The sequence below is a fragment of the Pseudophryne corroboree genome, chromosome 6 (genome assembly GCF_028390025.1).
Source record: "Pseudophryne corroboree isolate aPseCor3 chromosome 6, aPseCor3.hap2, whole genome shotgun sequence".
Taxonomy (NCBI): Eukaryota; Metazoa; Chordata; class Amphibia; order Anura; family Myobatrachidae; genus Pseudophryne; species Pseudophryne corroboree.
In genome coordinates, this window is record NC_086449.1 from 474,509,822 (window position 1) to 474,537,097 (window position 27,276).

Consider the following 27,276-nt stretch of genomic DNA (forward strand, 5'->3'; position numbering starts at 1 on the left):
TTGACTTTGTGTAGCTGTCCCCCTGCATCACAGAGAATCGCCCATAAGCAAAACAAGAAAACAGTGACTTACAATTCAAGATAATATAGGACTAGTACAGGGTATATAAACAGAGCTGCGTCAGTGGACAACACTGACATAAGTATCAGAGCGTCAGAAAACCGAGGGATTTGGTGCCGTTGAAGGGAGTATTGAAATGTTTAACACTTTGGAGAATTATTAAAATATGGCATTGCTCACATGCCACTTTCTAACCTCTAGTCAACTGCCTGTTCAAGTATTTAGAGGTCTATTCCTGAAGCAGTGAAAAGAGTGGAGAAGTGAGCCTGTGCGGAAGTTGACCCCGGCAACCAATCAACTGCTCCGTACAACTGTATAGTATGCAAATTATAAATGTCCCGTCAATGCTGATTGGTTGCCATGGCCAACTTCTCTACTGGCTCACTTCTCCACTTTTCACTGCTTCATGAATAGACCCCCATGTCTGTACTTAATATAGGTGCCAGGCCATGGAAAGTGCTAAGGGTGCTTTCAATTTACTGCAAACTCTCAGAGCTAGGGTTCAATAAAGACATGTGGCTATTGTTCACTCTGTATACAGAAGGTCTTACAGTGAATATGAGACTTTCTATACTGTAAACCAACAAGATGTATTTACTATGTTCATGTTATATAGAGCTAAAATGATAACTTTAATAATTAAAGCTGGTGTGCCTTCCAACAGCATTGTACAGTATTTAAATATTCCATTCTAAAGGAAGATCAGAGGCAAATAACTCCCATCCCCTAATGCCTTCAGCCACTTTCATGCAGCAAATCAGTAGATGGTGAATACATATTGGGGCAGATGTATTAAGTCTGGAAAAATGATAAAGCAGTGATAAGTGCAAGATGATAACGCATCAGCCAATCAGCTCCAGTATGTAAATTGACAGTAAGGAGCTGACTGACTGGTGCGTTATCACCTTGCACTTATCACTGCTTTATCACTTCTCCAGGCTTAGTACATCTGTGAGCTATGGAACCAATGATGCTCTGAAACATGCTCATACCACATTCCTGTGCTTGCTGCAACAAATTGTGTTACAGCCTGGCTGGATATCACTTAATGGGGAAGATGTATTAACCTGGAGAAGGCATAAGGAAGTGATCACTTCCTTATGCCTTCTCCAGGTTAATACATCTGCCCCAATGTTCAACACTTACCATGCCAGTCTTGGATAGGGCTCACACTGGAGAGCTGCAATCATTTTAACAGCTTTCAATGCGGTGAGAATGTTGAACCTCATGTATCTGGGTTAACAGCTCAGCATCATGCTACATGCAAATGTACATGGGAAGAACTGTGCGAATGCCATATATTTAGGTTAGAACAATGCACTAAGTTTGATGGATCTTACACTTAATTTTAAAGAAACATATTATAAGACCATTTCCAACAAGAAAGTCCTACTCAGACACATAGAAAATTTGCATTTTAATGTCACATTGAATTGTAATACATTTCAAGTGAAGAACAGAAAAATAAACTGACAGACATGATAAGGAGTACAGGATTTTTTTTATATATATATATGTATATATATTACAATTTGCCTTGTTATAATACATTGGTGGCGATATAATAAAAAATAGGAAGTTAAGGGCAGATGGATTTCAGATCAATTGAAATAGCTATCACATGAACAAAGCATTTAATATTTTCAAGCAATGTGGGATTTAACAAATTCTGAAAGAAACATGAGAAATTAGAGATTATATATCTTTTTTTTTTAAAACCTAGTTTTACGGAGCAAAATAAAGACGCACTATGAAGCTTATTTCCCATATAATGAAAAGAAAAAGACTGGAGGACTCTGTATGGCTCGTGTTTTCCAATGACCACCTTCTATGTATAGTAACGCCTGATGAACAAGTTTTATTCCACACTGCCACTAAAATGTTTAGTATCAACAATTCGTTGTTCAAATTCTTATTTTCGCATTACTTGTAAGCTTTGTCCTATACCTTTAAAATGTATTTTTCCTTCTAAATATGTTGGATAATGGGGAAATAATGAAATTCAGCACATAATATACCCCAGAAAAAAAATGGTAAAGAATTGAAAGAAAACTGATGAGATCAATCTTGTGCTGTAGCTGAATTACTTTAATTATAGCGATTGCTTATTTTTCATAGCAAAAGGCCATGCTGACCAGGAAAGTTGGCAGCTCCAAATACGTTTGCAGCTATGTTTATTTGTATGCACAGACACTAAAAATCATCCAGTCATGCAATGTTCTGGTTAGGCATTTTGCATTTCCTTTCCAATTTTGTAACTAAGAATCTTGTTCCAGTCAATCTTGGTGCGCGTCACTGGCAGCTGCCGACGTAAGGCTTTGAAAGTAGTGTCCGACATAGTCTGGTAGTTCTCACTAATTGCAGTCTACAATGGAAAGAAAACACTATTAGAATATGACAGTAAATAATAAGATTTTACTTACCGGTAAATCTATTTCTCGTAGTCCGTAGTGGATGCTGGGGACTCCGTAAGGACCATGGGGAATAGACGGCTCCGCAGGAGACAGAGCACTTTAAGAAAGAATTAGGAATACTGGTGTGCACTGGCTCCTCCCTCTATGTCCCTCCTCCAGACCTCAGTTAAGGAAACTGTGCCCGGAAGAGCTGACAGTACAAGGAAAGGATTTTGGAATCCAGGGTAAGACTCATACCAGCCACACCAATCACACCGTATAACTCGTGATAACCTTACCCAGTTAACAGTATGAACAACAACAACAGAGCATCAAATAAACCTGATGCAACCATAAAATAACCCTTATTTAAGCAATAACTATATACAAGTATTGCAGAAGAAGTCCGCACTTGGGACGGGCGCCCAGCATCCACTACGGACTGCGAGAAATAGATTTACCGGTAAGTAAAATCTTATTTTCTCTAACGTCCTAGTGGATGCTGGGGACTCCGTAAGGACCATGGGGATTATACCAAAGCACCCAAACAGGCGGGAGAGTGCGGATGACTCTGCAGCACCGAACGAGCAAACTCAAGGTTCTCCTCAGCCAGGGTATCAAACTTGTAGAACTTTGCAAAGGTGTTTGAACCTGACCAAGTAGCCGCTCGGCAAAGCTGTAATGCCGGGACCCCTCGGGCAGCCGCCCAAGAGGAGCCCACCTTCCTTGTGGAATGGGCTTTTACTGATTTTGGAGGCGGCAATCCAGCCGCAAAATGAGCCTGCTGAATCGTGTTACAGATCCAGCGAGCAATAGTTTGCTTTGAAGCAGAAGCACCCAGCTTGTTGGATGCATACAGGATAAACAGCGACTCAGTTTTCCTGACTCTAGCCGTTCTGGCTACATAAACCTTCAAAGCCCTGACTACATCCAGTAACTCGGAATCCTCCAAGTCCCGAGTAGCCACAGGCACCACAATAGGTTGGTTCATATGAAAAGATGACACTACTGTACTTTTGGCAGAAATTGCGGACGAGTCCGCAATTCTGCCCTGTCCATATGGAAAACCAGATAGGGGCTTTTATGTGACAAAGCCGCCAATTCTGACACACGCCTAGCTGAAGCCAAGGCTAACAGCATGACCACCTTCCACGTGAGATATTTAAACTCCACGGTCTTAAGTGACTCAAACCAGTGTGATTTCAGGAAACTCAACACCACGTTAAGATCCCAAGGTGCCACTGGAGGCACAAACGGGGGCTGAATATGCAGCACTCCCTTTACAAAAGTCTGATCTTCAGGAAGAGAGGCCAGTTCTTTTTGAAAGAAAATGGATAGGGCCGAAATCTGGACCTTAATGGATCCCAATTTTAGGCCCAAATTCACTCCCGACTGTAGGAAGTGAAGGAAGCGGCCCAGCTGGAATTCCTCTGTAGGAGCATTCCTGGCCTCACACCAAGCAACATATTTTCGCCATATACGGTGATAATGCTTAGCCGTCACGTCCTTCCTAGCCTTTATTAGCGTAGGAATAACCTCATCCGGAATCCCTTTTTCTGCTAGGATCCGGCGTTCAACCGCCATGCCGTCAAACGCAGCCGCGGTAAGTCTTGGAACAGACAGGGACCCTGTTGCAACAGATCCTGTCTGAGAGGCAGAGGCCATGGGTCCTCTGTGAGCATTTCTTGCAGTTCCGGATACCAAGTTCTTCTTGGCCAATCCGGAACAATGAGTATTGTTCTCACTCCTCTTTTTCTTATGATTCTCAGCACCTTGGGTATGAGAGGAAGAGGAGGGAACACATAAACCGACTGGAACACCCACGGTGTCACTAGTGCGTCCACAGCTATCGCCTGAGGGTCTCTTAACCTGGCGCAATACCTTTGTAGCTTTTTGTTGAGGCGGGATGCCATCATGTCCACCTGTGGCAGTTCCCAACGACTTGTAATCTGTGTGAAGACTTCTTGATGAAGTCCCCACTCCCCCGGGTGGAGGTCGTGCCTGCTGAGGAAATCTGCTTCCCAGTTGTCCACTCCCGGAATGAACACTGCTGACAGTGCTTTTACGTGATTCTCCGCCCAGCGAAGAATTCTGGTGGCTTCCGCCATCGCCACCCTGCTCCTTGTGCCGCCTTGACGGTTTACATGAGCCACTGCGGTGATGTTGTCTGATTGAATCAGCACCGATTTGTCACGAAGCAGGGTCTCCGCTTGACTTAGGGCGTTGTATATGGCCCTTAGTTCCAGGATATTGATGTGAAGGCAAGTCTCCTGACTTGACCACAGACCCTGGAAATTTCTTCCGTGTGACTGCCCCCCACCCCCGGAGGCTTGCATCCGTGGTCACCAGGACCCAGTCCTGAATGCCGAATCTTCGGCCCTCGAGAAGGTGAGCACTCTGCAGCCACCACAGGAGTGACACTCTGGCCCTGGGGGATAGGGTGATCAGCCGATGCATCTGTAGATGTGATCCGGACCACTTGTCCAACAGATCCCATTGAAAGGTCCTCGCATGGAACCTGCCGAAGGGAATGGCCTCGTATGATGCCACCATCTTTCCCAGGACTCGCTTGCAGTGATGCACCGACACCCGTTTTGGTTTTAAGAGGTCTCTGACCAGTGTCATGAGTTCCTGAGCCTTCTCCGTCGGGAGAAAAACCTTCTTCTGGTCTGTGTCCAGAATAATGCCCAGGAAGGGCAGACGCATGGTAGGAATCAGCTGCGACTTTGGATTATTCAGAATCCAGCCGTGCTGTTGTAACACTTCCCGAGAGCGTGCTGCGCTGATCAGCAACTGCTCTCTGGACCTCGCCTTTATGAGGAGATCGTCCAAGTATGGGATAATTGTGACTCCTCTCTTTCGCAGGAGCACCATCATTTCCGCCATTACCTTGGTAAATATTCTCGGTGCCGTGGAGAGACCAAACGGCAACGTCTGGAATTGGTAATGGCAATCCTGTACCACAAATCTGAGGTACTCCTGATGAGGTGTATAAATGGGGACATGCAGGTAAGCATCCTTTATGTCCAGAGACACCATAAAATCCCCCTCTTCCAGGCTTGCAATGACCGCTCTGAGCGATTCCATCCTGAACTTGTACCTTTTCAGGTAAATGTACAGGGATTTTAAATTCAAAATGGGTCTGACCGAACCGTCCGGTTTCGGTACCACAAACATTGTGGAATAGTAACCCCTTCCCTGTTGAGGGAGGGGAACCTTCACCACCACCTGCTGGAGATATAATTTGTGAATTGCCGCTAACACTATTTCCCTCTCTAAGGGGGAAGCTGGCAGGGCCGATTTTAGGTAACGGTGAGGGGGCATCACTTCGAATTCCAGCTTGTATCCCTGAGATACAATCTGTATAGCCCAGGGATCCACCCGTGAGCGAACCCACTGGTGGCTGAAATGTCGGAGACGCGCCCCCACCGATCCTGGCTCCACCTGTGGAGCCCCAGCGTCATGCGGTGGACTTAGTGGAAGCCGGGGAGGACTTCTGTTCCTGGGAACTGGCTGTATTGTGCAGCTTCTTTCCTCTACCCCTGCCTCTGGCAAGAAAGGACGCACCTCGGGCTTTCTAGCCTTTTTGTGATCGAAAGGACTGCATTTGGTAATACGGTGCTTTCTTAGGTTGTGAGGGAATGTATGGCAAAAAATTTGACTTCCCAGCTGTAGCTGTGGAAACTAGGTCCGAGAGACCGTCCCCAAACAATTCCTCACCTTTATAAGGTAAAACCTCCATGTGCCGTTTTGAGTCGGCATCACCTGTCCATTGCCGAGTCCACAGGACCCTTCTGGCCGAAATCGACATTGCATTTATTCTAGAGCCCAGGAGGGTAATGTCTCTCTGGGCATCCCTCATATACAGGGCAGCGTCTTTTATATGCCCCAGGGTCAGTAATATAGTATCTTTATCCAAGGTATCAAGTTCCTCAGATAAAGTATCTGTCCATGCTGCGACAGCACTACACATCCAGGCCGACGCAATTGCCGGCCTTAGCAGGGTACCTGAATGTGTATAAATGGACTTCAGAATACCTTCCTGCTTTCTATCCGCAGGATCTTTTAGGGTGGCCGTATCCTGTGACGGCAGGGCTACCTTCTTAGATAAGCGTGTCAAAGCTTGGTCTACCCTAGGGGAGGATTCCCAGCGTAACCTGTCCGTTGGCGGGAAAGGATGCGCCATAAGCAGTCGTTTGGAAATCTGCACTTTCCTATCTGGAGATTCCCAAGCTTTTTCACACAACTCATTTAGCTCATGTGAAGGGGGAAAGGTTACCTCATGCCTTTTTCCCCCAAACATATAAACCCTCTTGTCAGGGACTGGGTTTTCCTCTGAGATGTGTAATACATCCTTCATTGCTATAATCATGTAGCGGATGGCTTTAGCCATTTTTGGCTGCAACTTTACATCATCGCCGTCGACACTGGAGTCAGAATCCGTGTCGATATCTGTGTCAACGATTTGGGATAGTGGGCGCTTCTGAGACCCTGACGGCCTCTGCGCTGTAGGGTCAGGCATGGGTTGATACCCTGACTGTCCCAAGGCCTCAGCTTTATCCAACCTTTTATGCAAGGAATTAACATTATCATTTAAAACCTTCCACATATCCATCCAATCAGGTGTCGGCGGCGACACCACATTCATTTGTACCTGCTCTGCTTCCACATAGCCTTCCTCGTCAAACATGTCGACACAAGCGTACCGACACACCACACACACAGGGGATGCTCTATTTGAGGACAGAACCCCCACAAGGCCCTTTGGAGAGACAGAGAGAGAGTATGCCAGCACACACCCGAGCGCTATATGACCCAGGAATTACACAGTAACTTAGTGTTTACCCAGTAGCTGCTGTATATATTGATTTTGCGCTAAATTTATGTGCCCCCCCCCCTCTCTTTTTACCCTCTTTCTACCGCGATTCCTGCAGGGGAGAGCCTGGGGAGCTTCCTCTCAGCGGAGCTGTGGAGAGAAAATGGCGCTGGTAAGTGCTGAGGAAGAAGCCCTGCCCCCTCAGCGGCGGGCTTCTGTCCCACGATTTTGTGTAAAATTAATGGCGGGGGCTCATGCATATATACAGTGCCCAACTGTATATATGCTCGTTTTTGCCAAAAGGTACTTAATTGCTGCCCAGGGCGCCCCCCCCTGCGCCCTGCACCCTACAGTGACCGGAGTGTGCGGGTGTAATGTGGGAGCAATGGCGCACAGCTGCAGTGCTGTGCGCTACCTCAAATGAAGACTGGAGTCTTCTGCCGCCGCTTTTGAAGTCTTCTTGCTTCTCACGCCGGCTTCATGCTTCTGGCTCTGCGAGGGGGACGGCGGCGCGGCTCTGGGATCGGACGACCAAGGGTGAGTTCCTGTGTCCGATCCCTCTGGAGCTAATGGTGTCCAGTAGCCTAAGAAGCATGACCTATCCACAAGTGAGTAGGTCTGCTTCTCTCCCCTCAGTCCCACGTAGCAGAGAGTCTGTTGCCAGCAGATCTCTCTGAAAATAAAAAAATCCTTACAAAATACTTTCTATCTAGCAAGCTCAGGAGAGCTCACTAAAGTGCACCCAGCTCGTCCGGGCACAGATTCAAACTGAGGTCTGGAGGAGGGCCATAGAGGGAGGAGCCAGTGCACACCAGTATTCCTAATTCTTTCTTAAAGTGCCCTGTCTCCTGCGGAGCCTGTCTATTCCCCATGGTCCTTACGGAGTCCCCAGCATCCACTAGGACGTTAGAGAAATATGCATTACATTTCATTTAGAGCAAAAAATAAAATAAAAAAATGGCATCATAGAAGTAGAATTCATTAAAATGTATAATTAAAAACATGAATGTGGTAAAGATTTGATGCTGATTTATTTCAAGGGCACATAAATGTTATCATCATACATGTTGAGTATCCCATATCCAAATATTCCAAAATACGGAATATTCCGAAATACAGACTTTTTTGAGTGAGAGTGAGATAGTGAAACCTTTGTTTTTTGATGGCTCAATGTACACAAACTTTGTTTAATACACAAAGTTATTAATAATATTGTATTAAATGACCTTCAGGCTGTGTGTATAAGGTGTATATGAAACATAAATGAATTGTGTGCATGTAGACACACTTTGTTTAATGCACAAAGTTATAAAAAATATTGGCTAAAATTACTTTCAGGCTGTGTGTATAAGGTGTATATGTAACAATGCATTCTGTGCTTAGACTTGGGTCCCATCACCATGATATCTCATTGTGGTATGCAATTATTCCAAAATACGGAAAAATCCGATATCCAAAATACCTCTGGTCCCAAGCATTTTGGATAAGGGATACTCAACCTGTATGGTATTGGCATGAATCCATAGAAAAGCACATACTGTAAGTATAAATATTTAGTCACTAGTTACAGCCAGTCAAAATGACAGAACATAACAACAATATGGAACATAACATAACAGAGTAACACTTTAATTGCTCCATAGGGCACCAACTAGTGGCCACCGGCATGCAAAACACGTCCCCCAAGAGCAGCGTTAACCTTTTATTATATAGGATGTTTCATACATAATACATGAACAAAAGGTACAAGCTGTGTACGTACTGCATAAAAAAATACTGATATTGATGCTGGAAAGTCACGAGCACCAACATAGAAAATTGTCTCAGCACGGGGGTGGGAAGTAGTTGTGAAGGGCTTAAACGGCGGTTATTATTTTCCACTTTCATTTGAGAACTGTGCAAGATTCCTACACACTCAGCAGTTAAGTTTCAAACGTGCTGCACAAATATAATGTTACTATACTTGGACCTCCTTTTCCTAAAAAACATCACACTGGCATGGTAACCTTCCCAGTATAATAAATGTGCAAAGCACCTCTAACTTAGGAACTTCTCTTAAGCAGGTGATTTCAGCTTTTTGGGGTTAGTCTCAGGCTCTGTTCTGTACATAGAGGCTGATCCTGTGCTTACAATAGAGTTTGCTCTCACTGCCGGTACTACAGTATGTGACTGTGTGCCTACATGAGTGGGACACCTGCATTCACATTAATTTTCTTCTGTATGAATGGGTAAATGTACAGTTCCACTTCTGCATGCCTATATTCGCTTCAGTAACTACAGATCTCCGTGTTTTCTTTTATTCTGTATACATGACAAAAGGAGATTTATTGTAGACTTACCATTGTTAAATCTCTTTCTGCGAAGTACACTGGATTCCACAGGGAATAACATCGGGGTGTAGAGTAGGATCTTGATCCGAGGCACCAACAGGCTAAAGCAGGCATGTCCATACTGCGGTCCCCCAGCTGTTGTGAAACTACATATCCCAGCATGCCCTGACACAGTTTTGCTGTCAGAGAATGCTAAAGCTGTGTCAGGGCATGCTGGAATGTGTAGTTTCTCAACAGCTGGAGGGCCGCAATTTGGACATGCCTGGGCTAAAGCTTTGACTGTTCCCAGGATGTACTGCACCGCCTCCTCTATAGCCCCGCCTCCAGGCAATGGAGCTCAGTTTTGTTAACCAGTCCAATGCAGTAGCAGGTAAGAGAGACGGAAGAAGTTAATCACATATACCCACATTTTCACGACAGGAGAAGTGCGTCCTGTGGAATCCAGTGTACCTCGCAGAAAGAGATTTAACAATGGTAAGTCTACCATAAATCTCTTTTTCTGCAGCGGGGTACATTGGTATTCCACAGGGAACAACATCGGTGATGTCCTAAAGCAGTACCTCATGGGAGGGGACGCACTGTAGCGGGCACAAGAACCCGGCGTCCAAGGAAGCATCCTGGGAGGCGGAAGTATCAAAGGCATAGAAACTGATGAACGTGTTCACAGAGGACCACGTAACTGCCTTTCACAATTGTTCTGCGGATGCGCCACGGCGGGACGCCCAAGAAGGTCCAGCCGACAGAGTAGAATGGGCCTTGATACCAGCAGGAGCTGGGAGCCCAGCCTGCGCATAAGCTTGTGCAATCACCACTCTAATCCATCTGGCCAAGGTTTGCTTATTCGCAGGCCAGCCACATTTGTGAAAACCAAAAAGTACAAAAATAAGATTTTAAACCTACCGGTAAATCTATTTCTCCTAGTCCGTAGAGGATGCTGGGGACTCCGTAAGGACCATGGGGTATAAACGGGCTTCGCAGGAAATAGGGCACCTAAAAAGAACTTTTACTATGGGTGTGCACTGGCTCCTCCCTCTATGCCCCTCCTCCAGACCTCAGTTAGAGAACTGTGCCCAGAGGAGATGGACAACACAAGGCAGGATTTAGAAATCCAAGGGCAAGATTCATACCAGCCCACACCAATCATACCATGTAACCTGGATCATACATAACCAGTTAACCGTATGAACAATAACAGTAACGGTCCAAAACCGATTCCAACTGTAACAGAACCCTTATGTAAGCAACAACTATATAGAAGTCTTGCAGAGTTTCCGCACTGGGACGGGCGCTCAGCATCCTCTACGGACTAGGAGAAATAGATTTACCGGTAGGTTTAAAATCTTATTTTCTCTTACGTTCTAGAGGATGCTGGGGACTCCGTAAGGACCATGGGGTTTATACCAAAGCATCCAATCGGGTGGGAGAGTGCGGATGACTCTGCAGCACCGACTGAGCAAACGCTAGGTCCTCATCAGCCAGGGTATCAAACTTGTAGAATTTAGCAAAAGTGTTTGACCCCGACCAAGTCGCCGCTCGGCAAAGTTGTAATGCCGAGACGCCTCGGGCAGCCGCCCAAGAAGAGCCCACCTTCCTAGTGGAATGGGCCTTAACCGAATTTGGTACCGGCAATCCAGCCGTAGAGTGAGCCTGCTGAATCGTATTACAGATCCAGCGAGCAATAGTCTGCTTCGAAGCAGGTGCGCCAATCTTATTGGCCGCATACAGGACAAACAGAGCCTCTGTTTTCCTAATTCTAGCCGTCCTGGCTACATAAATCTTTAAGGCCCTGACTACGTCCAGGGATCTGGAATCCTCCAGGTCACTTGTAGCCACAGGCACCACAATAGGTTGATTCACATGGAATGAAGAAACCACCTTAGGCAAAAATTGCGGACGTGTCCTCAATTCAACTCGATCCACATGAAAAATCAAGTAGGGGCTTTTGTGTGACAAAGCCGCCAATTCTGATACTCGCCTTGCTGATGCCAAGGCCAACAACATGACCACCTTCCAAGTAAGAAATTTCAACTCAACCTTGTTAAGCAGTTCAAACCAGTGTGATTTTAGGAACTGCAACACCACGTTGAGGTCCCACGGTGCCACTGGAGTCACAAAAGGAGGCTGGATGTGTAGCACTCCCTTTACAAACGTCTGGACTTCTGGAAGAGAAGCCAATTCCTTCTGAAAGAAAATCGAGAGGGACGAAATCTGAACCTTAACAGAGCCTAATTTCAGGCCCATATCCACTCCTGTCTGTAGGAAGTGGAGAAAACGACCCAGATGAAAATCTTCCGTAGGTGCATTCTTGGTCTCACACCAAGACACATACTTTCGCCAGATACAGTGATAATGCTTAACCGTCACCTCCTTCCTAGAATTTATTAAAGTATGGATGACCTCTTCCGGAATCCCCTTTTTCGCTAGGATTCGGCGTTCAACCGCCATGCCGTCAAACGTAACCGCGTTAAGTCCTGAAATACACAGGGCCCCTGTTGCAACAGGTCTTCCCTCAGAGAGAGCGCCACACTGCTCAGCAATTTCTCCCTTGATCTCGCTTTTATCAGGAGATGGTCCAAGTATAGGATAATTGTGAATCCATGCTTGCGCAGGACCACCATCATTTCCGCCATTATCTTGGTGAAAATCCTCGGGGCCGTGGAAAGTCCAAACGGCAACGTCTGAAATTGGTAATGACAATCCTGTACAGCGAATATCAGGTATTCCTGATGGGGGGCATATATGGGGACATGAAGGTACGCATCCTTTATGTCCAGAGACACCATAAACTCCCCCCTCCTCCATGTTGGCTATTATCGCTCTGAGTGATTCCATTTTGAATTTGAATCTTTATATGTACAGGTTTAGGGATTTCAGATTCAAAATAGGTCTGACCGAACCGTCCGGTTTCGGGACCACAAATAGGGTTGAGTAGTAACCTCTTCCCTGCTGGTGCAGGGGAACCTTGATTATCACTTGCTGTATACACAGCGTCTGAATTGCAGCTAACACTACATCCCTTTCCGATGTGGAAGCTGGTAGGGCCGATTTGAAAAATCGGCGCGGGGGCACCTCCTCGAATTCCAGTTTGTACCCCTGGGAAACTATTTCCAACACCCAGGGATTCAGGTCTGACTGAAAAGTCGAAGACGTGCCCCCACCGGTGCGGACTCCCTCAGGGGAGCCCCAGCGTCATGCTGTGGGTTTTGGAGCAGCCGGGGAAGACTTTTGGTCCTGGGCACCTGCCGAAGCAGGTGCTCTTTTGCCTCTGCCCTTACCTCTGGCGAGGAAAGAGGATCCCCGACCTCTTCTGGACTTGTGCGACCGAAAGGACTGCATCTGATAGGGTGTTACTTTCTTTTGCTGTTGGGGAATATATGGTAAAAAATTTGATTTACCTGCTGTAGCTGTGGAAACCAGGTCCGTCAGCCCATCCCCAAACAATACCTCACCTTTATAGGGAAGTACTTCCATATGTTTTTTGGAATCCGCATCACCCGTCCATTGGCGAGTCCATAAGGATTTTCTCGCCGAGATAGACATGGCATTGGCCCTAGAAGCTAGCAGTCCAATGTCCCTTTGAGCATCCCTCATAAATAAGACTGCGTCTTTAATATGGGCTAGAGTTAAGAATATAGTATCCTTATCCATATTATCACATTGATCTGTCAGCTCATCTGTCCAAGCTGCAATTGAGCTACACACCCATGCCGACGCAATTGTCGGTCTTAGCACAGCACCCGTATGAGAATAAATACATTTTAAGGTAGTTTCTTGCCTGCGATCTGCAGGGTCCTTAAGGGCCGCTGTGTCAGGAGACGGTAGCGCCACTTTCTTGGACAAGCGCGTCAGGGCCTTGTCCACAGTGGGGGGTGATTCCCAAATCTCCCTGTCCTGCTTAGGGAAGGGGTATGCCATATAAATTCTTTTGGGAATCTGCAGTCTCTTTTCCGGAGTCTCCCAAGCTTTTCCAAAGAAATCATTTAATTCATGAGATGTGGGAAAATTAATAATCTGTTTCTTTTCCTTAAACATGTGAACCCTTGTGTCGGGGACCGAGGGTTCATCCTCAATATGCAACACATCCCTTATTGCCACAATCATACACTGAATGGTTTTAGTCACCCTAGGGTGCAATTTTACTTCATCATAGTCGACACTGGAATCAGAATCCGTGTCGGTAGTAGTGTCTTGTGTTAAGGGACGCTTTTGAGACCCCGACGGGCCCTGTGAGTCCGTCCAATCCGAGGATTGACCCCCTGATGTCACCCCTAATTCAGCCTTATCAAGCCTTTTATGTAAAGATGCCACACTTGCATTCAACATATGCCACATGTCCATCCATTCTGGAGTCGGCACAACCGACGGGGACACACCACTCATTTGCTCCACCTGCTCCATGGAGAAGCCTTCCGCTTAAGACATGTCGACACCACGTACCGACACCCCACACACACAGGGATTAACCTGCAAGGGGACAAAACCCCAACCAGGCCCTTAGGAGAGACAGAGAAAGAGTATGCCAGCACACACCCAGCGCTTAATAACACTGTGGAAAAATATGACCAGATAGCGCTTTTTTATATAATAATATTCCAATTCCCACTCACTGTGTCGCCAATGTGCCCCCCTCCTCTTTTTTCCAGCCTGTGAAGTTCAGCAGGGGAGAGACCAGGGAGCCAGCGTTCAACATGCAGCCTCTGTGGAGAAAATGGCGCTGGTTAGTGCTGAGGATCAAGCCCCGCCCACCCGACGGCGGGCTTCGGTCCCAGTGCTTTTTTTATTAAAATGGCGGGGGATTCTTGGTTTTACTGCCTCCGCAGCCTAATCCATCTTAACATGCCCAGAAGTGAGGAATATTGCTGCCCAGGGCGCCCGCCCCAGCGCCCTGCACCCTTCAGTGCTGCTCTGTGTGTGTATAGTGGGAGCAATGGCACGCAGCTTACCGCTGCGCGCCTTACCTCATGAAGATCTGATGTCTTCTGCCGCCTGATGTCTTCTGCCTTCTCATACTCACCCGGCTTCTATCTTCGGCATCTGTGAGGACGACGGCGGCGCGGCTCCGGGACGAACCCCAGGTGAGACCTGTGTTCTGACACCCTCTGGAGCTAATGGTGTCCAGTAGCCTAGAAACAGAGCCCAACCGTAAAGCCAGCCCTGCTTCTCTCTCCTCAGTCCCACGATGCAGGGAGCCTGTTGCCAACAGGACTCCCTGAAAATAAAAAAACCTAACAAAATTCTTTTAAAACAGAAAACTCTGGAGAGCTCTCTGCAGTGTACCCTTTCTCCTCTGGGCACAGAATCTAACTGAGGTCTGGAGGCGGGGCATAGAGGGAGGAGCCAGTGCACACCCATAGTCAAAGTTCTTTTTAGGTGCCCTCTCTCCTGCGGAGCCCGTCTATACCCCATGGTCCTTACGGATTCCCTAGCATCCTCTAGGACGTAAGAGAAAAGGGAATCTGACCTCCTGACGGAGGCAGTCCTCTTCACACAAACACGGAGAGTCTGTACGACTTCCAAAGATTTTTCTTTGGAAGATAGACCAGAAGAGGTGAAGGCCGGAACCAAAATCTCCTGGTTAAGGTGAAAAGATAGCACCTTAGGCAAATAACCAGGGTGAGTTCAAAGAACAGCCTGGTCACGGTAAAAAATCAGAAAGGGTGGACGACAGGACAAAGCGCCTAAGTCCGACACCCTCCTAGCAGAGGCAATTGCCAACAGAAATACGACCTTAAGCGTAAGACATTTAAGGTCCACAGACTGAAGAGGTTCAAAAGGAGACTCTTGCAGGGAATTCAAGACTACAGACAGATCCCATGGAGCCACAGGAGGGACATAGGGAGCCTGAATCCGTAGAACACCCTGAGTGAAAGTGTGAATGTCAGGAAGAGATACAATTTCTCTCTGAAACCACACGAACAAGGCAGATATATGAACCTGGAGGGAGGCCAGACAAAGGACCAAGTCTAGGCTTTGCTGTAGAAAAGCCAACAGTCTGGAAGTTTTGAAAGTATATGCATCATCATTCTTAGCAGCACACCAGGTGAAGTAAGAATTCCAGACCCTGTAATAAATCCGAGCCAAAGCTGGTTTACGGGCTTTCAACATAGTTTGAATGAACGCCTCAGAAAATCCTTTTGCTCTCAGGAGTGATGCTACAAGAGCCACGCCGTCAAAGCCAGTCTGGCCAAGTCCGGGTAGACACAAGGGCCCTGAACGAGGAGGTCTGGGTGTTGAGGAAGTAGAAGAGGACATTCAATCGAGAGACCCTGCAGGTCTGAGAACCAATGCCGTCTGGGCCACGCTGGAGTGACTAGTAGTATTCTTACTTCTTGCTTGAACTTCTGTATTACCCTGTGCAGGAGTGACACTGGAGGGAACACGTATGGCAGCCGAAAGTTCCATGGAATTGCCAGTGCATCCACGAACGCTGCTTGAGGATCCCTTGTGATTGCTCCGACGACTGAAACGTTGTGATTGTGTCGAGATGCAATTAGGTCTACATCTGGTAGGCCCCACTTGTCCACTAGAAATTGAAAGATTTCGGTAGGAAGACTCCACTCTCCGGCGTGCACGTCCTGATGACTGAGGAAGTCCGCTTCCCAGTTGAGGACTCCCGGAATGAACACTGCCGATATGGCTGGCAGATAGCGTTCTGCCCATTGGAGGACTTTTGACACATCCATCATTGCCATGCGGCTTTGAGTGATTTATGTATGCCACAATTCCAGAATGTTTATCGGGAGGAGATTCCTCCCTGATCCACCGACCCTGGAGAGAGTGTTGCTCCAACACCGCGCCCCAACCTTGCAGATTGGCGTCCATTGTCAGGAGGACCCAGTTGGAGATCTGGAAAGGACGGCCCCTGCTCAACTGTTGGTCCTGTAGCCACCAGCTCAGTGACAGATAAACCTCCAGAGTCAAGGAGATCATTTGAGACCTGATCCGATGAGTCAGGCCGTCCCACTTGGAAAGGATTAACCTCTGCAGAGGTCGGGAATAAAATTGAGCGTACTCTACCATGTTGAAAGCAGACACCACGAGGCCTAGTACTTGCATCGCCAAGTGTATCAACACTCTCTGGCGAGAGAGGAAGCATCTGATCTTTTCCTGAAGTTTTCAGGACCTTCTCCGGAGACCGAAACAGTCTTTGGACCGACATCTCCAGTTGACTGAGGAGGACATCCTGGGAGTTCGCCAGAATTATTAAGTCGTCCAGATACGGCCGGATCCCGATTCCCTGACGGAGGAAAGCCGTCATCACGGCCATGACCTTGGTGAAAATCAGAGGTGCCTTGGCCAGTCAAAATGGCAGAGCCTGGAACTGAAAATGAAGGTTGACAATAGCAAACCGCAGATACTGCTGATGCAAAATGGCAACAGGTATGTGCAGGTAAGCATCCTGTATTGTCCAGGGATACAATATAGTTCTCGGGTTCCATGGCCAGCACAATAGAGCACAGAGTTTCCATACGGAATTTGGACACTCTTACAAACTTGTTCAATGAATTGAGGCTGAGGAAAGGCCGGAAAGACCCATTCGGTTTCAGAACTAGAAACAGAGTCGAATAGTATCCCCTGTCTCTCTGGGACAGATGTACTGGCACTACCACTTCTGTTTCCAGGAGGGATTGTAGAGGGGATAACCGTTGAACAGAACTGGTGAGGGGGGACGTCTCTTGAAAGAGAATGCGTACCCGGGAGACAACTTCCAGCACCCTGGGGTCCCCACGGGGAGGCCCGCCCCATCATGCAGCAAGCTTGTCTGCTTTGGAAGCAGGCTGACGGGCGGCCCAAGATTGTTTAGATTTGGGCTTATTGGTTTTGGAAGTATGAACCCGCCTCGGGTACGCCTGACTTTTTGCGTTACTTGGAGGTTGAAAGGAACGAAAAGTGGTACTCTTAGCCTTCTGAGCAGAAGGATTAGTACTTGGGAGAAACGCAGTCTTGGCCGTCGCCAAGTCAGTCACAATCTTATTCAGATCCTCCCCAAACAGGATGTCTCCCTTGAAAGGGAGTACCTCCAAGGTCTTTTTAGAGTCCCGGTCCACTTTCCAGGACCTCAACCATAGAATGCGGCGAGCCAGGATGGACGTAGTAGATCCCTTGGGCGCCATGACCCCTGCATCAGAGGCCGCCTCCTGAATATAGTGAGAGGCTGTGGTAATATACGACAGATATTGTCTGGCAGTGTCACAAAAATCCTGGGGTAGCTCATCCTCAATTGCCTGAACCCATGCTTCAATTCCTTTTGCCGCCCAAGAGGCAGCCATAGTGGGTCTATGTACAGCACCGGTAAGAGTGTAAATAGACTTCAGGAATCCCTCCACATGCTTATCTGTTGGTTCCTTTAGTGAGGTGACAGGCAGAGTAGATGACAAGATGGGCGACATGAGAGTCCACCGGCGGTGGAGTTTCTCACTTGTTACTCAACTCCACAGGGATAGGATAACAAGCTAGCTTCTTTTTAGACAGGGAAAACTTCTTTCCTGGAGATGACCAGGTTTCCTGACATATGTCAATTAAAAGGTCAGAATGTGATAAATCTACTTTAGCAACCTTCTGATGTTTAAACTTATCAGGTTTCTTAGATGTAACAGAAGGCTCAATGTCATCATGAATTTGGAGAATCAGCTTCATAGCCTTCACAAGGTCAGGAACATCAACCTGGGTTGCAGATTCCCCATCAGAAGCAACTGTATCAGTGTCTGACGGATCAGTATATTCCCCATCTTCATCGGAAGAATTATCCTAAATATTAGTGGATTGTGAGGAAGAAATGGCCCGCTTAGATGATCCCTTGGCCCCAGAGGGACGTGGGGTGGACTTTTGTCTAACCAAAGTCTGATTTAATTGCTGTAACTGGGTAGACAAAGTATCCGCCCATGGCGGATTAACTACAGGGACAATTATGTGACTAATGGCACAGGAGGCCCCACAGGGGGCGTGAGACGCATTACATAATGTAGTCAGCATATTTGAAAAAGCTGCCCAAGGTGGGTCCTGATTGACCACAGGTGCCACAGACGGACTGGACTGGGAGATGTATGACCCCCAGAGCATGAACCAGCAGCTAACACTTCCCCCACTGGGGAATCCGTGACAACAGCACTGCATGATGCAGGAGCGTCCGCGGATGTCCCGCCCTGTGTAGCAGACATCATATGGGATGTAGCCTTAGGATGTAATAGTACAATATAGCAAGAAAAACACAAAAACCAGCAAATAATCCCGTGTTTTGTGATAGTAAATACAGAGCACACACAGAGGATTTAAGTGGTGTGGGGTGACTGAAAAACACAGTGAGAAATACAAACAGTATAGCCTCTGTAGCACTATATATTCTATGAGACCCTGACGCACCTAGTTCTCCAGGGTACAGAATATAGTGATAGCAAATGTGTGATACACAAGAGTGGAATCCACACAGCAGCTACAGGCACACTCAGTCACAGGTACAATGCAGGAATTATCATATATAAACAATAAAACTGCACTGGATTAGTAATTACATATAGGTATGTATGTATACAGATACAACAATTCACAGTAAACACTGGATGAATATCACAGAATACATGTACTAAATATTCAGACACAGTACACTTAACTAATACTGTCTAAAATGACATGTAGAATACTTGTGTCTGTAAATGCACAGCGCTGATGATACAGGCGGATTTACAGAGGAGACAGTGCCCAGCAGTCCCGGAGATCAGCCCAGCTATGTAATGGCACCAAAATCTCTTTGGGGAGTAAGGGAGAGCGAGAGATGCAGCTCCAGGGCGGGAACACCAGCAGTAGATGGCGCCCGGAGCTGGGGGAGGGGCTACAGGTCAGCGCCTTGTCCCCTCTGCTGGACTTCACCACCGGGTACTGTGGAGCCTTTTGCAAACGGATTTTAATAAATCCAACCTGGTGGATCTAGTGGGGTCCCTGTGCGACACAGTGTCTACGTCAATGGCGCGGTCCGTCTCCTAAGCCCGCGACCGGATTGCGATTTACCTTACCCTCCCCCCTTTAGTGCAGCCACGCGATCCTGGAGAATGACAGCGGTGGTGTGCCTGAAAAACCGGTGCGTCTCCGCTGCAAGTACCCGGAAACCAGGCCGCGGGAGTATGCAGCGCCGCCGAGGGAGGTGATGGGGCCGCAGCACAGCAGGTCATAAAGACATAGAAAGTGCTGCGGCCCTTGAAGTCTTCTAAAAAAGCTCCACCTGTTAGTGACCTGCACTGCAGGCACCAACTTACAAACTGAGTTGGCGATGCAGTGCATCCTGGGAACAGTCAAAGCTTTAGTCTGTTGGTGCCTCGGATCAAGATCCAACTCTACACCCCAATGTTATTCCCTGTGGAATACCAGTGCACCCCGCTGCAGGAAATTATTTATTGAAACTGGATGTGTCTGTCCTAGGTAAAATTGTCTAAAACAGGAATTGTACTACTGATGTTCCTTTTCTGTTTATTTTATGTGCAGAGTCAAGTTTTGAGCAACAGAGAGCTTAGCAGCAACTAAAGTTGATCTACACAGATCCTATCTACTGTATATTCAAGTGCCAGAAACCTATTTAAAAGACCACCTTACTGAAATGCATCTGAAAGGCTGTGTCCAAACAGTAATTATATATCACTTGTAATCTGAAAATCACACTGTCTTATCTTAATTAGCTCAGTTTACAGATGACACAAAACTATACAAAATGAGAGGCATCCAAGATGCTATTAGTTTTAATACATAATGAAATCTGTATGCTTCTTACACCACAGCTAGGGCGTAGAGCAGATATTCTCAAATGCAGTCCTCAAGGCACCCCAACGGTCCAGGGTTTAAGTTTATCCATGACTTAGCACCTCAGTCAATTTGATTAAACCATCTGTGCTGAGCCATATATATACCTAAAATGTGGATCGTTGGAGTGCCTTGATGACCGCATTTGATAAACTCTGGCGTGGAAGGTTATTCTTATATAAAACAGACTGTCACTTTTCTTACCAAAATGTTGTTCACATGTGTAACTGACAGGGTTGGCTAGTTTAAACCAAATGGGTTTTAAAACCAAAAACACTTTTTTTTTTTAAATTATGCTTTGTCTACAAGCACGGTACCATGACTTCTTAAAAAACAAACAAACAAACAAACAAAAAAAACCTATTAAGAGAATCCCCCGGCTATTATTCCACATTCTTGTTGCTTGTGGTCTTCATTTGAGTGAGCTGAACCAATGCAATACATTCACATAAACAACAGAGATATAGGGGTATATTCAATAAGTGTCGGAAGCTACTGTCTTGTCGGAAAGACGGCAGTTTCCGACAGGTTTAGGTCGGAAGGTGTTCCATCCTATTCAATAGGGGCTGTTTTTTCACCGACAAGTTGGGAATTCAAAACTTGTCGGAAAGCACATGGATTGTCAGATTAGCTGCGGATCCATGTGTTCCGCGGCCAAATCAGACACGTTTTTGCCCTGGTTCCAACAATGTCAATTTGACTTTTTTTTAAAGTCGGGTTTACTTTGTTGGAACCGGGGAGATGAGACGGGGTAGCGGGAAAAGGTAGGAGGGACCATGTGAGTGCAGCAGCGGTGACACGGGTGAGGAGATGAGCGGGGACGCCGTGTGAGCCTAGCAGCGGGGACACCGTGTGAGCCAAGCAGCAGGGATGGAGCGTGGATGGGTGAGGAGCAGCTGTCGGGAGCGGGCAAATCAGACATTGGATTTGGCCGCTCACTGAATACTGACCTGTCGGATCCTTTCCGTTGGAAAGGATCCGACAGGTATTGAATATACTTCATAGGGAGGGTGGGAGGATGAACCAGATCAGAGAGGTACTAAAGCTGCCTAGCATCCACTACGACTCCACAAATTCTTCCCTTACAATTGTATAGGACAGGAGAATGCTACAATTAATATTCTCAATCTTTATTCAAAAATAAAGACACCATCAGGCACACTCCAACATGGTGTAATCTTCATGTTAATTTCAATTCAAAACCTTCAGTCCTGTTGGAATGTCTCTGAGTGTACTTTGTATGTTTTAATATGTTTTGTCTATCTACTTATATTCAGATGTAATAGGAATAATAATCAGTAAAACACTGGTTTTATAGTAAGATGTAAAATAAATCATATCAAAGCCTTATAACTTTTGATTGCTAATGTTGGAAAACATTAAAAATAAGAATTTACTTACCGATAATTCTATTTCTCGGAGTCCGTAGTGGATGCTGGGGTTCCTGAAAGGACCATGGGGAATAGCGGCTCCGCAGGAGACAGGGCACAAAAAGTAAAGCTTTTCCAGATCAGGTGGTGTGCACTGGCTCCTCCCCCCATGACCCTCCTCCAGACTCCAGTTAGGTACTGTGCCCGGACGAGCGTACACAATAAGGGAGGATTTTGAATCCCGTGTAAGACTCATACCAGCCACACCAATCACACCGTACAACTTGTGATCTAAACCCAGTTAACAGTATGATAACAAAGGGAGCCTCTGAAAGACGGCTTCCTACAACAATAACCCGATTTTTGTAACAATAACTATGTACAAGTATTGCAGAATAATCCGCACTTGGGATGGGCGCCCAGCATCCACTACGGACTCCGAGAAATAGAATTATCGGTAAGTAAATTCTTATTTTCTCTATCGTCCTAGTGGATGCTGGGGTTCCTGAAAGGACCATGGGGATTATACCAAAGCTCCCAAACGGGCGGGAGAGTGCGGATGACTCTGCAGCACCGAATGAGAGAACTCCAGGTCCTCTTTTGCCAGGGTATCAAATTTGTAAAATTTTACAAACGTGTTCTCCCCCGACCACGTAGCTGCTCGGCAGAGTTGTAATGCCGAGACCCCTCGGGCAGCCGCCCAAGATGAGCCCACCTTCCTTGTGGAATGGGCATTTACATATTTTTTTTTTTTTTTTTTTTGCTGTGACAAGCCTGCCACAGAATGTGCAAGCTGAATTGTACTACAAATCCAACGAGCAATAGTCTGCTTAGAAGCAGGAGCACCCAGCTTGTTGGGTGCATACAGGATAAACAGCAAGTCAGATTTCCTGACTCCAGCCGACCTGGAAACTATATTTTCAGGGTCCTGACAACATCCAGCAACTTGGAGTCCTCCAAGTCCCTAGTAGCCGCAGGCACCACAATAAGCTGGTTCAGGTGAAACGCTGACACCACCTTAGGGAGAAACTGGGGACGAGTCCACAGCTTTGCTCTGTCCGAATGGACAATCAGATATGGCTTTGTGAGATAAAGCCGCCAATTCTGACACTCGCCTGACCGAGGCCAGGACCAACAGCATGGTCACTTTCCATGTGAGATATATCAAATCCACAGATTTGAGTTGTTTAAAACAATGTGATTTTAGGAATCCCAAACTACGTTGAGATCGCCCAGTGCCACTGGAGACATCAAAAAGGGGTTGTATATGCAGTACTCCCTTAACAACTTCTGGACTTCAGGAACTGAAGCCAATTTCTTTCTGGAAGAAAATCGACCGGTCGAAATTTGAACCTTAATGGACCCCAATTTGAGACCCATATACACTCCTGCTTGCAGGAAATGTAGGAATTAACCTAGTTGAAATTCTTCCGTGGAGCCTTCCTGGCCTCACACCATGGAACATATTTTCACCTAAGCGGTGATAATGTTGTGCGGTCACCTCCTTCCTGGCTCTGACCAGGGTAGGGATGACCTCTTCCGGAATGCCTTTTTCCCTTAGGATCCGGCGTTCACCCGCCCTGGCGTCAACGCAGCTGCGGTAAGTCATGGAACAGACATGATTCTTGCTGAATCAAGATCCTTTCTAGTATCTCTTGAAGTTCCGGGTACCAAGTTCTTCTTGGCCCAAACCGGAACCCCGAGTATAGTTCTTACTCCTCTCCTTCCTATCATTCTCCATACACTGGGTATGAAAGGCCGAGGAGGGAACACATACACCGACTGGTACACCCACGGTGTTACCAGAGCGTCCCAGCTATTGCCTGAGGGTCTCTAGACCTGGCGCTTCATGTGGGACGCCATCATAACCACCTTTGGTCTTTCCCAACGGTTTACAAACATGTGGAAACTTCCAGATGAAGTTCCCACTTTTCCGGGTGGAATTCATTTATGCTGAGGAAATCTTCCTAGTTGTCCACTCCCGGAATGAACACTGCTGACAGTGTTATCACATGATCTTTCGCCCAGCGAAGAATCCTTGCTGTCATTGCCCTCCTGCTTCTTGTGCCGCCCCGTCTGTTTACGTGGGCGACTGCCATGATGATGTCCTACTGGATCAGCACCGGTTGACTTTGAAGCAGAGGTCTTCCTAGGCTCAGAGCATCGTAAATTGCCCTTAGCTCCAGTATATTCATGTGGAGAGAAATCTCCAGACTTGACCACACTTCCTTGGAAATTTCTTCCTTGTGTGACTGTTCCCCAGCCTCTCAGGCTGGCATCCGTGGTCACCAGAACACAGTCCTGAATGCTGAATGTGCTGCCCTCTAGAAGATGAGCACTCTGCAGCCCCCACAGAAGAGACACCCTTGTCCTTGGAGACAGGGTTATCCGCTGATGCATCTGAAAATGCGATCCGGACCATTCGTCCAGCAAATCCCCCTGAAAAGTTTTTGCGTGAGATCTGCCGAATGGAATCGCTTCGTAAGAAGCCACCATTTTTCCCAGGACTCCTGTGCATTGATGCACTGATACTTGGCCTGGATTTAGGAGGTTTCTGACTAGGTCGGATAACTCCCTGGCTTTCCCCTCCAGGAGAAATACCTCTTTCTGGACTATGCCCAGAATCATTCCTAGGAACAGCAGACGTATCATCGGAAAACAGCTGCGATTTTTGGAATATTTAGAATCCACTCGTGCTGTCGTAGAACTACTTTAGATAGTTCTTTTCCGACCTCCAACTGTTCTCTGGAAACTTGTCCCTTTCAGGATATCGTCCAAGTAAGGGATAATTTAGATGCCTTTCTTCTTTTAAGAATCATCTTTTCGGCCATTACCTTGGTAAAGGCCCGGGGTGCCGTGGATAATTCAACGGCAGCGTCTGAAACTGATATTGACAGTTCTGTATCACGAACCAGAGGTACCCTTGTTGAGAAGGGCAAATTTGGACATGGAGGTAATCCTTGATGTCCAGGGACACCATATAGTCCCCTTTTTTCCGGTTCTCTATCACTGCTCTGAGTGACTCCATCTTGATTTGAACCTTTTTATGTAAGTGTTCAAAGATTTCAGATTTAGACTATGTCTCACCAAGCCGTCTGGCTTCAGTACCACAATATAGTGTGGAGGACTAATACCCTTTTCCTTGTTGTAGGAGGGGTACTTTGATTATCACCTGCTGGAAATACAGCTTGTGAATTTTTTCCCAATACTGCCTCCTTGTCGGAGGGAGCCGTTGGTAAAGCAGGCTTCAGGAACCTGCGAGGAAAAAATGTCTCGACTCTCCAATCTGTACCCCTGGGATAATACTTGTATGATCTAGGGGTCAACTTGCGAGTGATCCCACTGCGCGCTGAGACTCTTGAGACTACCCCCCCACTGGTGGAGGGCTTCTTTTCCTGGGAAGGGGCTGCCTGCTGCAGTCTACTTCCCTTTCCTCTATGTCTGGGCAGATATGACTGGCCTTTTGCCCGCTTGCCCACATGGGAACGGAAGGATTGAGGCTGAAAAGACAGTGTCTTTTTCTGCTGAGATGTAACTTGGGGTAAAAAGGTTGGATTTCCCAGCTGTGGCCGTGGCCCCCAGGTCCGACGGACCGACCCCAAATAACTCCTTCCCTTTATACGGCAATACTTCCATGTGCCGTATGGGATCTGTATCACCTGACCACTGTCGTGTCCATGACATCTTCTGGGAGATATGGACAACGCACTTATCTTGATGCCAGAGTGCAAATATCCCTCTGTGCATCTCGCATACATATATATAGAATGCATCCTATTAAATGCTCTATATCAATAAAATATTTTTAGTCAGGGAATTCGACCAAGCCAACCCAGCACTGCATCTCCAGGCTGATGGCGATCGCTGGTCGCAGTATAACCACCGTCTGTGTGTCTATACTTTTTAGGATATTTTTCCAGCTGCCTATCAGCTGGCTCCTTGAGGGCGGCCGTATTTGGAGACGGTAACGCCACTTGATAAGTGTGTGAGCGCCTTATCCACCCTAATGGGTGCTTCCCAACGCGCCCTAACTTCTGGCGGGAAAAGGTATAACGCCAATATTTGCTATCGGGGTAAACCCACGCATCATCACACACTTCATTTTATTTTATCTGATTCAGGAAAAACTACAGGTAGTTTTTTCACTTCCACATAATACCCTTTTCTGTGGTACTTGTAGTATCAGAAATATGTAACAGCTCCTTCATTGCCCTTAACGTGTGGCCCTAATGAGGAATACGTTTGTTTATTCACCGTCGACACTGGATTCAGTGTCCGTGTCTGTGTCTGTGTCGACCGACTGAGGTAAATGGGCGTTTTTTATAAAAAAACCCTGACGGTGTTTCTGAGACGCCTGGACCGTTACTAATTGTTTGTCGGTCGTCTCATGTCGTCAACCGACCTTGCAGCGTGTTGACATTCTCACGTAATTCCCTAAATAAGCCATCCATTCCGGTGTCGACTCCCTAGAGAGTGACATCACCATTACAGGCAATTTCTCCGCCTCCTCCAGCATCGTCCTCATACATGTCGACACACACGTACCGACACACAGCACACACACCTGGAATGCTCTGACAGAGGACAGGACCCCACTAGCCCTTTGGAGAGACAGAGGGAGAGTTTGCCAGCACACACCAAAAAACGCTATAATTACATAGGGACAACCTTATATAAGTGTTTCTCCCTAATAGCATCTTTATATATATATTTATATCGCCAATTTGTGCCCCCCCTCTCTGTTTAAACCCTGTTTCTGTAGTGCAGTGCAGGGGAGAGCCTGGGAGCCTTCTCTCCAGCCTTTCTGTGAGAGAAAAAATGGCGCTGTGTGCTGAGGAGATAGGCCCCGCCCCTTTTACGGCGGGCTCGTCTCCCGCTCTTTAGTGAAGTTTGGCAGGGGTTAAATATCTCCATATAGCCTCTGGGGGCTATATGTGAGGTATTTTTAGCCAGTATATAGGTTTACATTTGCCTCCCAGGGCGCCCCCCCCCAGCGCCCTGCACCCTCAGTGACAGCGTGTGAAGTGTGCCGAGAGGAAAATGGCGCACAGCTGCAGTGCTGTGCGCTACCTTTAGAAGACTGTCAGAGTCTTCAGCCGCCGATTCTGGACCTCTTCTAACTTCAGCATCTGCAAGGGGGCCGGCGGCGCGGCTCCGGTGACCATCCAGGCTGTACCTGTGATCGTCCCTCTGGAGCTAATGTCCAGTAGCCAAGAAGCCAATCCATCCTGCACGCAGGTGAGTTCACTTCTTCTCCCCTCAGTCCCTCGTTGCAGTGATCCTGTTGCCAGCAGGACTCACTGTAAAATAAAAAACCTAAGCTAAACTTTCTCTAAGCAGCTCTTTAGGAGAGCCACCTAGATTGCACCCTTCTCGGCCGGGCACAAAAATCTAACTGGAGTCTGGAGGAGGGTCATGGGGGGAGGAGCCAGTGCACACCACCTGATCTGGAAAAGCTTTACTTTTTGTGCCCTGTCTCCTGCGGAGCCGCTATTCCCCATGGTCCTTTCAGGAACCCCAGC

The 27,276-nt window shown here is 47.0% G+C and overlaps 1 protein-coding gene across 1 annotated transcript in view; it reads right to left on the minus strand.

Moving 5' to 3' along the window:
* Positions 1 to 1,460: 1,460 nt before the first annotated feature.
* The window catches only part of CAPZA2 (capping actin protein of muscle Z-line subunit alpha 2), a 113,497-nt gene continuing 87,681 nt past the window's right edge, over positions 1,461 to 27,276 (minus strand). Inside the window, exon 10 of the mRNA XM_063927233.1 lies at positions 1,461 to 2,425. Within this exon, the coding sequence (XP_063783303.1) occupies positions 2,285 to 2,425 (141 nt within the window). The 3' untranslated portion in view covers positions 1,461 to 2,284. The remainder of the gene's footprint in view (positions 2,426 to 27,276) is intronic.